This window comes from Centruroides sculpturatus, unplaced genomic scaffold (genome assembly GCF_000671375.1).
Source record: "Centruroides sculpturatus isolate CEXI.00-Female unplaced genomic scaffold, Cexi_2.0 scaffold128, whole genome shotgun sequence".
Classification (NCBI taxonomy): domain Eukaryota; kingdom Metazoa; phylum Arthropoda; class Arachnida; order Scorpiones; family Buthidae; genus Centruroides; species Centruroides sculpturatus.
In genome coordinates this window covers 889,939-903,273 of record NW_019385268.1, presented here as the reverse complement: position 1 = coordinate 903,273, position 13,335 = coordinate 889,939, and the positions used below count along the sequence as shown (strand labels likewise).

At 33.3% G+C, this 13,335-nt stretch overlaps 2 protein-coding genes across 2 annotated transcripts in view; one reads left to right on the top strand and one right to left on the bottom strand.

Annotated features, from left to right (window-relative positions):
- The first annotated feature begins 4,212 nt into the window (after window positions 1-4,212).
- Window positions 4,213-13,335, top strand: part of LOC111636921 (MATH and LRR domain-containing protein PFE0570w-like) — a 25,112-nt gene continuing 15,989 nt past the window's right edge. The window contains exon 1 of the mRNA XM_023382304.1: window positions 4,213-4,425. The gene's annotated coding sequence lies outside the window, so the exon portion shown is untranslated. The remainder of the gene's footprint in view (window positions 4,426-13,335) is intronic.
- On the bottom strand, window positions 10,071-12,389 carry LOC111636945. The gene has a single exon (XM_023382332.1). The coding sequence runs from the start codon at window positions 12,387-12,389 to the stop codon at window positions 10,071-10,073; it is 2,319 nt and encodes a 772-aa protein (XP_023238100.1).

The window sequence follows — 13,335 nt, the reverse complement described above, 5'->3', positions numbered from 1 at the left end:
GCAGAAAAATAACTTGACCTTTGGAGACATCATTAATATAAATAATTTTTATGGCCGTTGATTAAGAAATGTTTCTTTCACAAGAAATGTATAAAATTAAAGTGCTGTGTTAGACTTACGGTACCTAATTTACATACTGTACAGACGATAATAAACTCAACTTACTAGCCTAAACTCTCCATAGCGTAGCGCTAGATGGTGGAAATTATATATATAATTATAATAAAGTTACAATAAATTAAGTTAATATATAATTATATGTACAGTACCTAATTTATATATAATACTGTACAGACGATAGCAAACTCAATTTAGCCGCCTAAACTCTCCGTAGCGTGGCGCAGGGCGGAGGAAAGTAGTTCGGCTGGTCATCCACTATTTGTCCAGGTTCTATCAATCTTGTCGCGATACGAGTCGGCGACGACGTTTTAGGAGTTCCTTTATACGAATATTGCTACAATTTTTTCGCTACGTCATAGGAATTTCCGTTATAGGAACCCACGTTATAGGGGGGGTCGACTGTAAATATAGGTGGCGTATGAGTCGACCAAAATGGCTGCCACAAAGGGTATAACGTGCCTGACAACATACGACAATTACTTGTGTGTTGTCTTTGTAATAACTTTTCTCTCTGTAGTCGAAACGTTTTATCCGCATTTATGTCCGACATTAATCCAAGTTGATTTCGTAGTTGTTTAAGTCACGACTATTACACTTTGTGACATTTTAGAATATGTGAGTGATCGAAAAAGATGTCTTATAGAAGGAGAGGAAATGCAAAAACTGATAACTTCATATCTATCCACGTCTTTCTCGGCAAATAATTCCTTTCAGTTTCACCAACACCTAATTTTGCTGAGCTTAAAATTCTTTTACTTTTACGAACGTTTTCACCCTATGTAATATAAGCCATCGTCAGTTCTAATATTTTAAATGATCCAAAATGAAACGTACCGTTTTCGAATATCTAAATACATAAAATTACTTCTATGTAAAATATTCGAAAACGTTACGTTTCATTTTGGATCATTTATAATATTAGAACTGACGATGGCCTATATTAGATAGGGTGAAAACGTTTGTAAAAGCTCAGCAAAATTAGGTGTTGGTGAAACTGAACTGATAACTTCAGTTTTATTTCCCACTTTTTTCGCAGTAATTTATCTTTTGGGGAGGTGTACATACGTACTGAGTTTGATGAACTTTTAGACTTACATCTAAATACACAGCAATACTTACTATTTACCATTGTAGGTTGAACACTTTCTAATTCTAACAGACCACAGACTTTATACCCCATTATGTAGCTCGCGCTAATACAGATAGGTGTCAGATCTATTGTTGGCACAAGCGAATTGTATTGTCCGAAAATATTTTTTTATTTTGCACAAACAAAATAAATATATTAATAAATGTAAAAACAAAAAAACATTATATTTCGGAAGTTACTTTTAATATAAAATTATAACGACTAGTGCCACCTAATTTCAAAAACGTCCGATGCTGAAACGATATATCTTAGGTCAATCGGTCAAGGTCATCAGGTCGCGACCAGAGAGGTAAATGGATTTTTTCAAAGATTCGATTGTCAAAATTCGATTTCGCAACTTTTGCATTTCCAGCTTCCCAACGATATACGCATGCGCAAATTTCGCACTCTTGCCTGTTTGTAGAAAGATGTCGCCTTTTGTATTTTATTTTGACTCGGTTCTCGTTCCCCCGACTACCTACAAGTCTGACTTTTTTATGCGCGCTTGATTTGGGCACCTAATATTCTGTGCCAAATTGCAACTCCTGACATGTCCCTGTTATACCTCTAAGGTGTGCACCCGTGACGGCACCTGATTTTATAAACTACGTAGTCTTGTCAATAACATGAAAGATACATATTTTATGCTTTATGGTGTGATGTGAATCATTACAACAGTGTAATGTAAATTCTAACTGGCGAAATTTAAATGGCAAAAAATAATTTGTCACTGAACATCCATTTCTTAAAAGTGTTATTTACAATTGATGTAAGTGACTGTTTTATTATATTATGTTTATTAAGGGGTGTTGCAAAAATAAAGCTTTTGCTATTCTTCTACTCAGCACATATTCTAATATGCAACTGGACACAAAATGTGTATATGAATTTTGAATGGTGCAGTGGTAATCCCATATTTGTGCGGAAATTAACTGTCCGATTCTGGGTTTGTAAGTATTTCTTCTGGTTAAGTACATACACAGTGTACAGTAAAACCTATCCAAAACAGAACTCGAATGAAAAGGAAACAGCCTAAACGGAAAAAATATTCGGAACTGTTCGATTCCGATTTACACAGGTTTCACTGTGTATTTTATTCGGCCTACGGAAAGAGAGCTATGGAAGGAATGACAATAGGATTCATCATTCATATGAATATATACAACAGATATTTTTTATGCAGCCGCAACATCCATATTATCAATTAGATAATTCCTGAAAATTCCGTAATTCTAGTTAAGAACCCTACCAGTAATTCAATGATCCAAAACTTAAAAGTTTAATTATATTTAATTTGGTTGATTACATACAAGAAAGGAAGGATCCCAAAAAGAAAGGAAATATCATTATTATCAATTTAACTGTAATCCACAACCACAGCGTACTTATTGGGCTACAATTAAAAATAAAAAATTAAAAAAAAATTAGACCTTTAGATTCCCACTGTCGTTTTTCCGACTGTCTGTCCTTCCTTAATCTCGAGAACGGAGTTAGATAAATGACAAAAACCAAACATGGAAACCTTAGGGCAGAAGGTCCTGATTAACTATATACGAACTTCCGGCTTATACCGGAAGTGACATTATTTCAATTCAAAAGCTTTTTCTTGAACAGAGATTTTCTGGAACGTTTACAATCGTTCTATAATCGAACCAATACGCAATAACAAATTCGAATTTAAAATGGTTCGAACATTTGGTTAAAAAATCGAAATATATAAAAATATTTATAACAATGTCTGAAACGTTATCAATTTATTAGACCTAAGTACCCAATGAAGACTAAACGTAGTTAAAAACAAAAAACGCATCTAAAATAGTACAGTAGAAGCAGTTCGTCAGGTTAAGCCTTAATCCACTCCCTCTCACCCCGCGGGGGAATTTCGAAAAATCCCCTCTTAGTGTGCATTTTCACGACGTACCCTAACTGTGTACAAAGTTTCACCTCTTTAGGTTCAGCGGTTTGCTCTGGACGATGATGAATCAATTACTCAGTCAATCATTCAGCCGATCACTCACTCACTCAGTCAGGACAAGTAATTTTATATATTTAGGTTTCAAAAGCTTTTGTATTCATTTCTGCTTAAGGTATCTATCATTCATAAAGTTATAAAGGTTTAAGGAGAGTCGAATTTTGTTGACATCGGGAAAGGGAGAGGGGGAGTAAAAATTTCAAGAACGCAATTTATGGACAGTCCCATATGAATATTTTCAAATTCAGTAACCCATAAATAAACGTAACTTATTGACCTCTAAATGAACAAATTTTGTGGAAATTTGTCTTACAGCAACACAACGATGAGCCTGATTATCAGACGTGGCGGGTCAGGCATTTGAGCTTCATCTTGCTGATGCACACTCCGCTCATCATAAGAATTATCATTTCGTTGAGTATCAACATTTATGTTAGCCAAAGATGTTCTCTTTAGTTGTCTTCGTGGCACTAGTGGTCTCTGTAGATGCTGAGGAAAATTAAACTCTAATAGGAACCGATGTTTCATTCATGTGTGTTTTTTTTTTTTAACTCTTTCCGCCCTGTGGGCACTAAGAGGGCCTCTTTTAACAAGTCGATCATAGATTCGGCCAGGGCCACAATGGGGCGGACGGGTAGTGACATATCCGGACAGACCACTCCTTAAAAAATTCCTGGGGATTTTTCGACCCGTCCGAATTCGATCCTGGGTCCCCAGAGCGGTGGGCTCCCACCTTGACCTCTCGGCTATCCGGCCTGCCAGTGTAATACAGTACTATATAATATATGAGTGGTAGCTTACTGCTCTGGGGGACCCGGGATCGAGTCCGGACGGGTCGAAAAATCCCCAGGAATTTTTTATTTATAAAACAATAAAATATCAAAAGCTTTAATACTTTTTTGTTTTATTTCTTTAATATTGATAAATTTCATTAACTGCTTATTTATTGTCTTGTAGAAATTTTGAATATTGTTTCCAACGGCATTTCCTTTGAAGAACTGGCAACAATGTTAATATTGCGGGAACGGACTTGTATGAACAAGTCATTACGTAATTTTGGCGCCAAGGTTAAGCTGGGTAGATTCTCGTAAATTGTCTGTTTAACTGCAAACAAGTTAAGAATTCTGGACAGAAGTGTCGTAGATTAATTAATGATTAATCTAATGAATGTAAACTGAGAAAAAGACTCTGTAATCAGATTTAAGTAAGTTTTATATATTATGTTTGATTAATCGTATATATTGTATTTAAACGTAAGGTAATTGTTTATTTGCTATACACTAACATCAGCCTAATCTATAGGCCATCCTTGAGTGGCTGATTTTTAGAACATCAGTTACAAACTGTTCTAAAATTGAATACATTAAATATAGAACATAAAAGCAAAATTCCAAAATAAACTTAAAACCTAACAAAAGTGAAATAAAATATAAAAGTAGAACTAGAATAGAGTAGAGACAGGAGTTACCGGACCTGAGGAATTAGAAAAGATTATTTTTGATCGAAAGCAATTATTTAAAAACATACAAGTAGGTTAACGAGAGGCAATGCAAGCAAGGATAAAAAACAAACAAATTGGTTGAAAGAAAATGATTTAGTGTAGACAAGAGCAGATAAAAGCAAGCAGTTAGTTATTATGACCAGATGATCCTACAACAAAACTGTCTTAGACCGGGATTGCAACTGACGGCCCGTGGCCTTGATGGTATCTTTTCTAAAAATCGATGTTTGTTACGTCTTGAGGAGATTAAAACAGAAAAAAATGCAAACTTCTAATTTTTTAAATAAGTCTTAAAGGCCTGGTAACAAAAGAGTCTTTGTTAAGTATTTTTTTATTTTTTTCTTATGGAATAATGTTGAATATTATTTTTTGTATTTAAAATTTGTAATTCTAGTTCTATTTTTATATTCTATTTTATTTCACTTTTGTTAGAATTTAAGTTTATTTTAGAATTTTTATGTTACTTTTATGTTAGAATAATTCTTTTTCAATGCTGTATATATCAACTGGTGGGACACCAGTTGATATATACAGCACTGTGTAAGAAATGGCTATTTTATTATGTGTAAAGTACATTCAAGAAGCATGGCAAAGTACAGAAAGTAACAAATATAAAACTTACAAATAGTATTTTCTACATCATATGGGAGGAATAAAGCTGCGGATTTCATTTAACATTGCAGAAATCATTGTGATTTTTTCAAGTTTGAATTATTTTGTTTTATTAAATCTACTTGACTTTTCTTATTCTCTTACTTTTCTGTTATGTCAATAAGATGACAGCGTTGCGCATTGGATTACAATTACAATTAACAGAAAAGTACCAAATTTTATTTTTATGTTCATAAAGAACATAAAAATAAATTGAAACTCCACTCAGCTTCTTTTAAACCTTTAATAAATCTTTTAAACCTTTAACTAATTCGAATGACCCGCATGAATACAAAATGTCAGCATTTCGGGCACTCATTAGGAGAGCGTTTACTTATTGCTCTAATATATTGGATAGGAGTAAAGAGATTAACAGAATTAAGGAAGTAGCTACAAATTTGGGTTTCCGCAGAAGTACAATTGAAGGGCTAGTAAAAAGTTATGAAAGAGGCAAGAGGCTAAGAACGGGAACAGATCAATTTAAGATCACAAAATTTACGTATAATAAAAACTTCAAGAACATCATGAAGCAAGTTTCAAATAAAAAACGCTTTAAAATTGTTTACAAAAGAGGTCCTAATTTATACAGTATTCTTAGAAATGACAAAGACAAGCTTAAGAAAGAAGAAACAGCGGGCATGTATAAAATTCCCTTTGAAAACCAACAGCTAGGAATTATGAAGGACTATATTGGAGTCACAAGACGAAATTTGGCTATTAGGCTTAAAGACCACAGATATGACATTAGCAAAGGACATTGTACCACAGTTTTGTCAAATATGGCACAAGCGGAGGCTTCAGTAGTTAAATGGAATGAAGCATCTAGACGTTGAGGTCCCCATCTTTGGCGTTGCAACATGAAAAAATTGAAATTTATAAGAGTAAATTAAGAGACAGCTGTATCAATGCAAGGGATGCTGATGGTTTACCATCGGCATGGAAGTTCCTTGTAAAAGAAAAGTTAAAACATACAAATTCTTAGTTCCTATCTGCCCTTTATAATGTGATGTTTTTTATGTATATATTTTTATGAATTTAGTCCTTTTGTGGATTTAATCCTTTAGGTTTAGTTATTTTGTTTTTATTTTTATTTCTGTTTTTTATTTTTATATCGCCTTATTTATTATTTATATTAATATGGCGTCAATTTATTTAGTATACTTATTTTGTATATTGATTGGTTAATTTATTTTTCGTTTTAATTTTGAATTTATAATGATCGAACGTTCCATTTAATACAATTTTGAAATACGTTCGAATGCCAGTTCACCTGAAGATGGCCTATTCCATTAGGCTGAAAACGTTTGTTTCAATAAATATATCTCAGCATATAAGGTGTTAAGTGTTTTTATTAAAGAACATAAAAATAAAATTTGGTATATTCAAATATACCAAATTTTATATTTAAACAATACTACTTTCAACACACACCGTAACTTCAACAGACTTACTTCTAGAATAACTAAAACGGTGCTTAAATCGGAATTCTTTTAAAAAAAGATCGTTTCAATCGAATCTTAACGGATTTGCCCATTTTTCACCTGAAGAAGAACCAAAAGGTTTTATATTTAATATTTGAATATAAATTTATAATATAAAATTTATGTTCAAATATTTCAAGTTTGGTGTTCTATATTTAATGCCTTCCATTTTGAAACAGTATGTAACTGATGATCCAAAAGTCAGTCACCTGAGGATGGCCTTTACATTAGGCAGAAAACGTGTATAGTAAAATGTTTCTCAGCAGCCAAAGATGTTTAGTGATAAATTATTCTTTTTGTTGAGTATGGATTTGGCTAATATTGGAATTTTATCCAAAAATCTCAATTTATAAATTAAATTTATTATAAAAATTAAGAAATAAAATGTAATCCTGTAGTTTACATAAGTCAGCATGGACTGCAAAGTTTATAATCAATATTAAAATTATATGTAAGTAATGTAAAAAAACCAAATATATCTATAATTGTCTTTAAATATTTATGAGAATATTATTCAACTCATAAGAAATCAAAATTATTATGTTTGAATGGTTTAATTTTTTTTATCATTAATATGTTAAAAATATCTATGTAGTTTTACTCATAAATATTTCTGTATTTTGTAGTCAATGTTGACCTATAGGCTATAAATAAGGAAACTTTAAGAAAAATGCAGTGAATAAATATTATAATTTGAGTTTGTAAAGCTAGATCAATATTAGTTTAGAATTAATCTATATCTTGTTTAAATTTAGTTTTTTTCCCTTCTTTCTAAAATTGTTAATGTTTTTTAACTTTTAAGATTTTTTTACTGTTTTCATCCTGTGGGCATTAAAATGGCCTTTTATCAAATCCATCATAGGTTCAACCAGGCCCATTATGGGCCTGGCTGAACCTGGATGATGACACCTGACATATCTAGGACAGACTACTACTAAAAAATTTCTGGGGTTTTCAAATTGTCTAGATTTGTTCTCAGGTCTTCAGAACAATAGGCTGGCACCTTAACAGCTCAGCCATCTGGTTTTCCACTTAATTATGCTCTAATGGAATTTAGATTCAAAAATTCTGATTTCTTTTGCATTGGAACTTAAACTTGTCAATTACTGATATAAAGATTTTTTTGTTTTTTTTTTAGATTAAAATTCAAAATTTGATTAAATTATAGAAAATTCTTATAGCTTTTCTACTTTTGCATTATGATGAATTTCACAATAAAAATAGCCAAAATGTGCATTAGTTGTCAGAACTATCTGCACATCTAATGTTGTGGTCACACCTCACATTTTCCAGCTGTTCAGGCAACTGCAATCGCAATGACTGTTCCCATTAACTAGTAAACTTCCTTCAAAAACCAATGTGACTGCAACTGCAACTAGAAACAAAAAGTTTGTTCTGCTCACATCCATTGCAAATGCTCATCCAATAGGCAAACGCCTTTGTACCACGTCATGCGGTGGCAACATTGAAAATAGTTCATCATTATGGCAGAAAGTAAGAGGATTGATTCATTTACAGAATCAAGATTGATTGAGCTTATTCAGACTCACTAAAGCATGTGGGATTTTAATTCTTCACTTTAAGAAAAGATAAACGAGTGCAGGTATGGAGTGAGCTAAGTGAGTGTCTCGCCATTGATTGCAAAAATCATTTTTAGATTTCTGGATATAAAATGTTGATTGTTTTTGGTTTAGTAATGACAATATTATTTAAATATAGCTAAAGAACTAAATAGAAAGTATCGCCATTTGCCAACAATATTCCTTTACATTAAAGAAAAAAATATAGCAGATGAAGTGGATGTTGGTTTATTATAAATTTACATGTTTTCAAGTTGCAACGCCAACAAACAATGTGACCGTGGCAAAACACGTGCAACTCATGCTCGTTGCAGTTGTAGTTGCCTGCGTGGCTGAAAATCACTAGGTGTGATCATTGCTTAAGGTTTAATCTAATAGTTCAAGAGAAAAATTGTTGGCATGACATCAACTCTATGTATTTAAGTTACTTAATCTAATGGTTTTCTGCTAATGTTTGTAAGGCATACTAATGTTATCAAATGTGAAAAAGATAATAAATATTATTGTAGTCTGTAGATTAACTTAATTCAAAATTAGTGAATTTTATATATGAAAGCCTTTAACAAAGTTATTTTAACTTTTAATATTTAAAGTTAAAATAATTATTTTCTGTTAATTTTTCAACTTGGATGAGAAGTTTTAAGATTACAAGAATCATGTGAATACAAATATTTCATTAAAATTGTTTAGTCTGTATATTTCACATTTTAAAAAGTTTGGTGCATGAAAAAATCTCAAAGAAAAAGCACTTTCAATAGCTTAAAAATGTCAGAAACTTGTTTTATTTACTATCAAACTCTCAACAGTTTAAATAATAATCTTTTATTTCATATTAAAACATTAACTAGATGTTATTAAAATTGAAAATTCTCACATCTTAAAATTATAAGTAATGTAGCTATGGATATATGTAAAAAAATTTAATATAAATTTTAAGATTAATATAGTTAATTAAAAATGACACAATAATAAAAATTTAATCACAAGATGTACTTTTGCTACAGCCAATACAGTTCCATTTGAGGGGTTTTAGCAAATTGAGTTGTTTAGACAAACATAATGACAAATAATTAATAGTTATACTCATAATTTTAAATGTAAATAAACTAGAAAAACTTACATTGATTTTTATATTTAATATATAAATATAAAAATCTGGATAGAAACTGTTAAAATGACAGTTTGTCCTCATTTTTATGATTTTTGTCATTTGTTGTTAATCATTAAAACAGATTTATTGGTGATAATGTTATAAATAATAATTAAAGTATTAAATGAAATCGTTCTAGACTGCATACTGTAATATCAAAACACTAAAACACCTTTTCTTGCAGCCGAAGTTTATAAGAGAAACTTTCTAACGTTTTCGGTCTTGTTAAAAGACCTTTCTCAAGAAAATAAATCAAATACAACAACAAATTGTAAATCGAACGCTTAGTACAGTTAACACGTTTTTCGAATATTTTCAAACTAGCTTATAATCCGTTGCAAATGACGTCATTGTGAACTTAGCAACGGAAATATAAAAATATTACATAAATATCTAAATATAAATACATATAGTTACCATCTCCCTACATCATTTAAAAATACGTAGCCTAAGATACATAGTAACTACTTCCCTCAATTATTAAGTTTATATTAAGCTAGAGGACCATGCTGCCGATATTTTTGTCGATTCCCGAAAGTTGACTGCAAGGCCTTTATGCTTTGCCTTACAAATCTGCCAGGCTTCCGCGTAATGCCGGTGTTTCTTGTCGCGGACTATCTGCATTAGTCTTGCTTGGTCCCATTCAACTTTGACGTCTTGCTGGTCCGCTAGAACGTAGGTGGCTAGCGCAGTGCATGGTTGTTTTTTTCTTATATTTGCTTGATGTTCTGCTAACCTGTCTTTGATACATCTTCCTGTTGCCCCTACATACATTAATTTACTACGTCGCCTTGAGTCCGTAACTGGAATTTTATATACCCCGGGGAGTGTTCTTCTGTCCACTAAATCCTTATCAGATCGTAATAGTTGGTACGTGGTGGGGGTTCTTTTATATACGATTCTTTTGTTCTGGGCCTTTCCTATGCGTCGGAAAATATTATTCAACGAAGCATTATATTCCATCGTTAAAACTCCTTCATTATGAGGTAAATTTCTCCTCTTAATGCTCCTATTACTCTTGTTGATAATAGCTTTAAGATTAACCCCGTGCTTTCTGGCTAAGTTATATATATAATTCAGTTCCTCGTTTCTATCTTTTGTATTGTTACAGTGCGAATAAGCTCTTGAGATTAACGTTCTAAACGCTGCTATTTTATATGCTGGAGGATCGTGAGAGGACCACGGAATAAATATAGGGTTATAGGATGGCTTTCTGTACACTTTAGTCGTGAAATCTCGTACGTTGTTAATTTGTATATGCAAATCCAAGAAATGTATGATCTTATCATTTTCTTGCTCTAACTCTATCTCCAGGCCGAATCTATTGTCATTTATATCCTTTATAAAGCTCTGTATGTTGGGTTGAGTGTTCCAGAAAATAAGTACGTCGTCTACATATCGAGCATACATTATCATTTGCGCTTCATACTTCGGCAACACAGCGTTTTCTAGCGTTGTTAGTACCATTTCACATAGAGTACCTGCAAGGGGGCTGCCCATAGCTACCCCTTTTTTCTGTGTGTATGTAACATCTTTGAAGCTAAATAACGCTGAGAAGACTGTAAGGTGTGCCAAGTCTAATATGTGTTTTCTTTTCTTTTCTGGAGACGGGATCTTGCTCAGTAGTAAGTCCCTTAAATGACAAAAGCATGGTTCCAGTTTAACGGAAGGATACAAGGCCTTGTAGTCTAACACCGTCATATATTTCACTTCTTGCGAGTTAATATTAGCCATTTTGTTTAAAACCTCTATCGGTTGCTTGACGCTGTATGGATTATTAGGGCCATGCTGCCGAACAAAGTTGTGTACCCATTTTTCGAGTAATATTGTAGGGGCGCATGCTTTATCGACAACTGGTCTTATTTCTTTTTTCTTTTTATGGGTTTTAGCAAATCCAAACAGCCTTGGAGTAGAAGGGGATTGTACGACTATATTCTTCATACCTAGTTCTTTAGCTAGCGGAGTGGTTGCGAACCTCTTGACTCTTGCTTGCAGTTTCCCTACGGCGTTGGGGGGTGCGATCGTACAGCACGTGTCTTTAATGTATGCTGATAGAAGGTGGTCGTATGTGGTTCTCTTCATAACCACCATATCCTTTGATTTATCCGCCCTAGTGAGTACTATGTTGTTGCTTCTAATCCATTTCTGAGTTTTTCTAATACAAGGCCATATGGGATCTCTGTCTCTTTTACATTCGTCATGCTTGATTTTCAATGCGACTTCCCATCTAAACATTTCTTTCTTAGTTTCGCTGAGGCCCTCTAATGCTTGCTCGATATCTGGTATGAGTCTGTCCTGTTTGATTACCGGTATTGGGGCGTATTTAGGCCCGTATTTACTTGCTTCCTTTACGAATGTAGGCAAATCGATGTTGTCCCAGCATATAATCCTCGGGGTGATCGATTCTTTAAATCGATCTTTTTGATGTTTTACGATCCAGATCATTTTGTTCCTGTATCTCTTCTTACATCTTTCTGTCACTTGTGCGGCCAACGTTATTACTCGTGCGTTAACTTCTGTTAAGATCTTAGGGTCGTAGTCATATAGTTCATTCTCTAGCTCTATTAGTTCGTTCTGCAGGACAAACTTTCTCCGTCTAACATTGCGGATCGCCTTACGTAGACAGATTGTTCTAAGTTTAGGAATAAGCGACGCGCATCCATGCGGTAAACGTACCCTCCAGATTGACATGGGAAATAGGTTATGAACTCTGCATTCCGTCAAAAATTCTAGCTTCGTATTATTTCTGCAGATCTTTAGTATTAAGGTTCTATACTTTTTGGCCGGCGATGCCAAATTGCACATCGTTCTAGACTGCATATTTTAATATCAAAAAACACTTACTACAACACCTTTTCTTGCAGTCGACGTTTATTAGAAAACTTCAAACGTTTTCGGTCTTATTAAAAGACCTTTCTCAAGAAAATACGATTAAATAAAGAACAAACACTGTAAATCGAACACTTAATACAAATAACTCTTTTTTGAATCTTTCGAACTGGCTTATAATCCGTTGCGAATGACGTCAGTGTAAACTTAGCAACGGAAATATAAAAATATTACATAAATATTTACATCTAAATACGTATAGTTGCCATCTCTCTACATTATTCAAAAGTACGTAATCTGAGATACATAGTGACTACTTCCTTCAATTATTAATATTATAATAAGCTAGAGGACCATGCTGCTGATATTTTAGTCGCTTCCCGGAAGTTGATTGCGAGGCCTTTATGCTTTGCCTTACAAATCTGCCAGGCTTCCGCGTAATGTCGGTGTTTCCTGTCTCGGACTATCTGCATTAGTCTTGCTTGGTCCCATTCAACTTGGACGTCTTGCTGGTCCGCTAGAACGTAGGTGGCTAGCGCAGTGCATGGTTGTTTTTTTCTTATATTTGCTTGATGTTCTGCTAACCTGTCTTTGATACATCTTCCTGTTGCCCCTACATACATTAATTTACTACGTCGCCTTGAGTCCGTAACCGGAATTTTATATACCCCGGGGAGTGTTCTTCTGTCCGCTAAATCCTTATCAGATCGTAATAGTTGGTACGTGGTGGGGTTCTTTTATATAGGATTCTTTTGTTCTGGGCCTTTCCGATGCGTTGAAAAATATTAGTCAGCGAAGAATTATATTCCATCGTTAAAACTCCTTCATTAGGAGGTAAATTTCTCTTCTTAGGGCGCGTTTTACTCTTGTTGATAATAGCTTTAATATTAATCCCGTATTTTCTGGCTAAGTTATATATATA

Bases quoted from the DNA above. Each gene is read 5' to 3' on its own strand.
- LOC111636945 (XM_023382332.1), bottom strand. From the start codon at position 12,389: ATGTGCAATTTGGCATCGCCGGCCAAAAAGTATAGAACCTTAATACTA.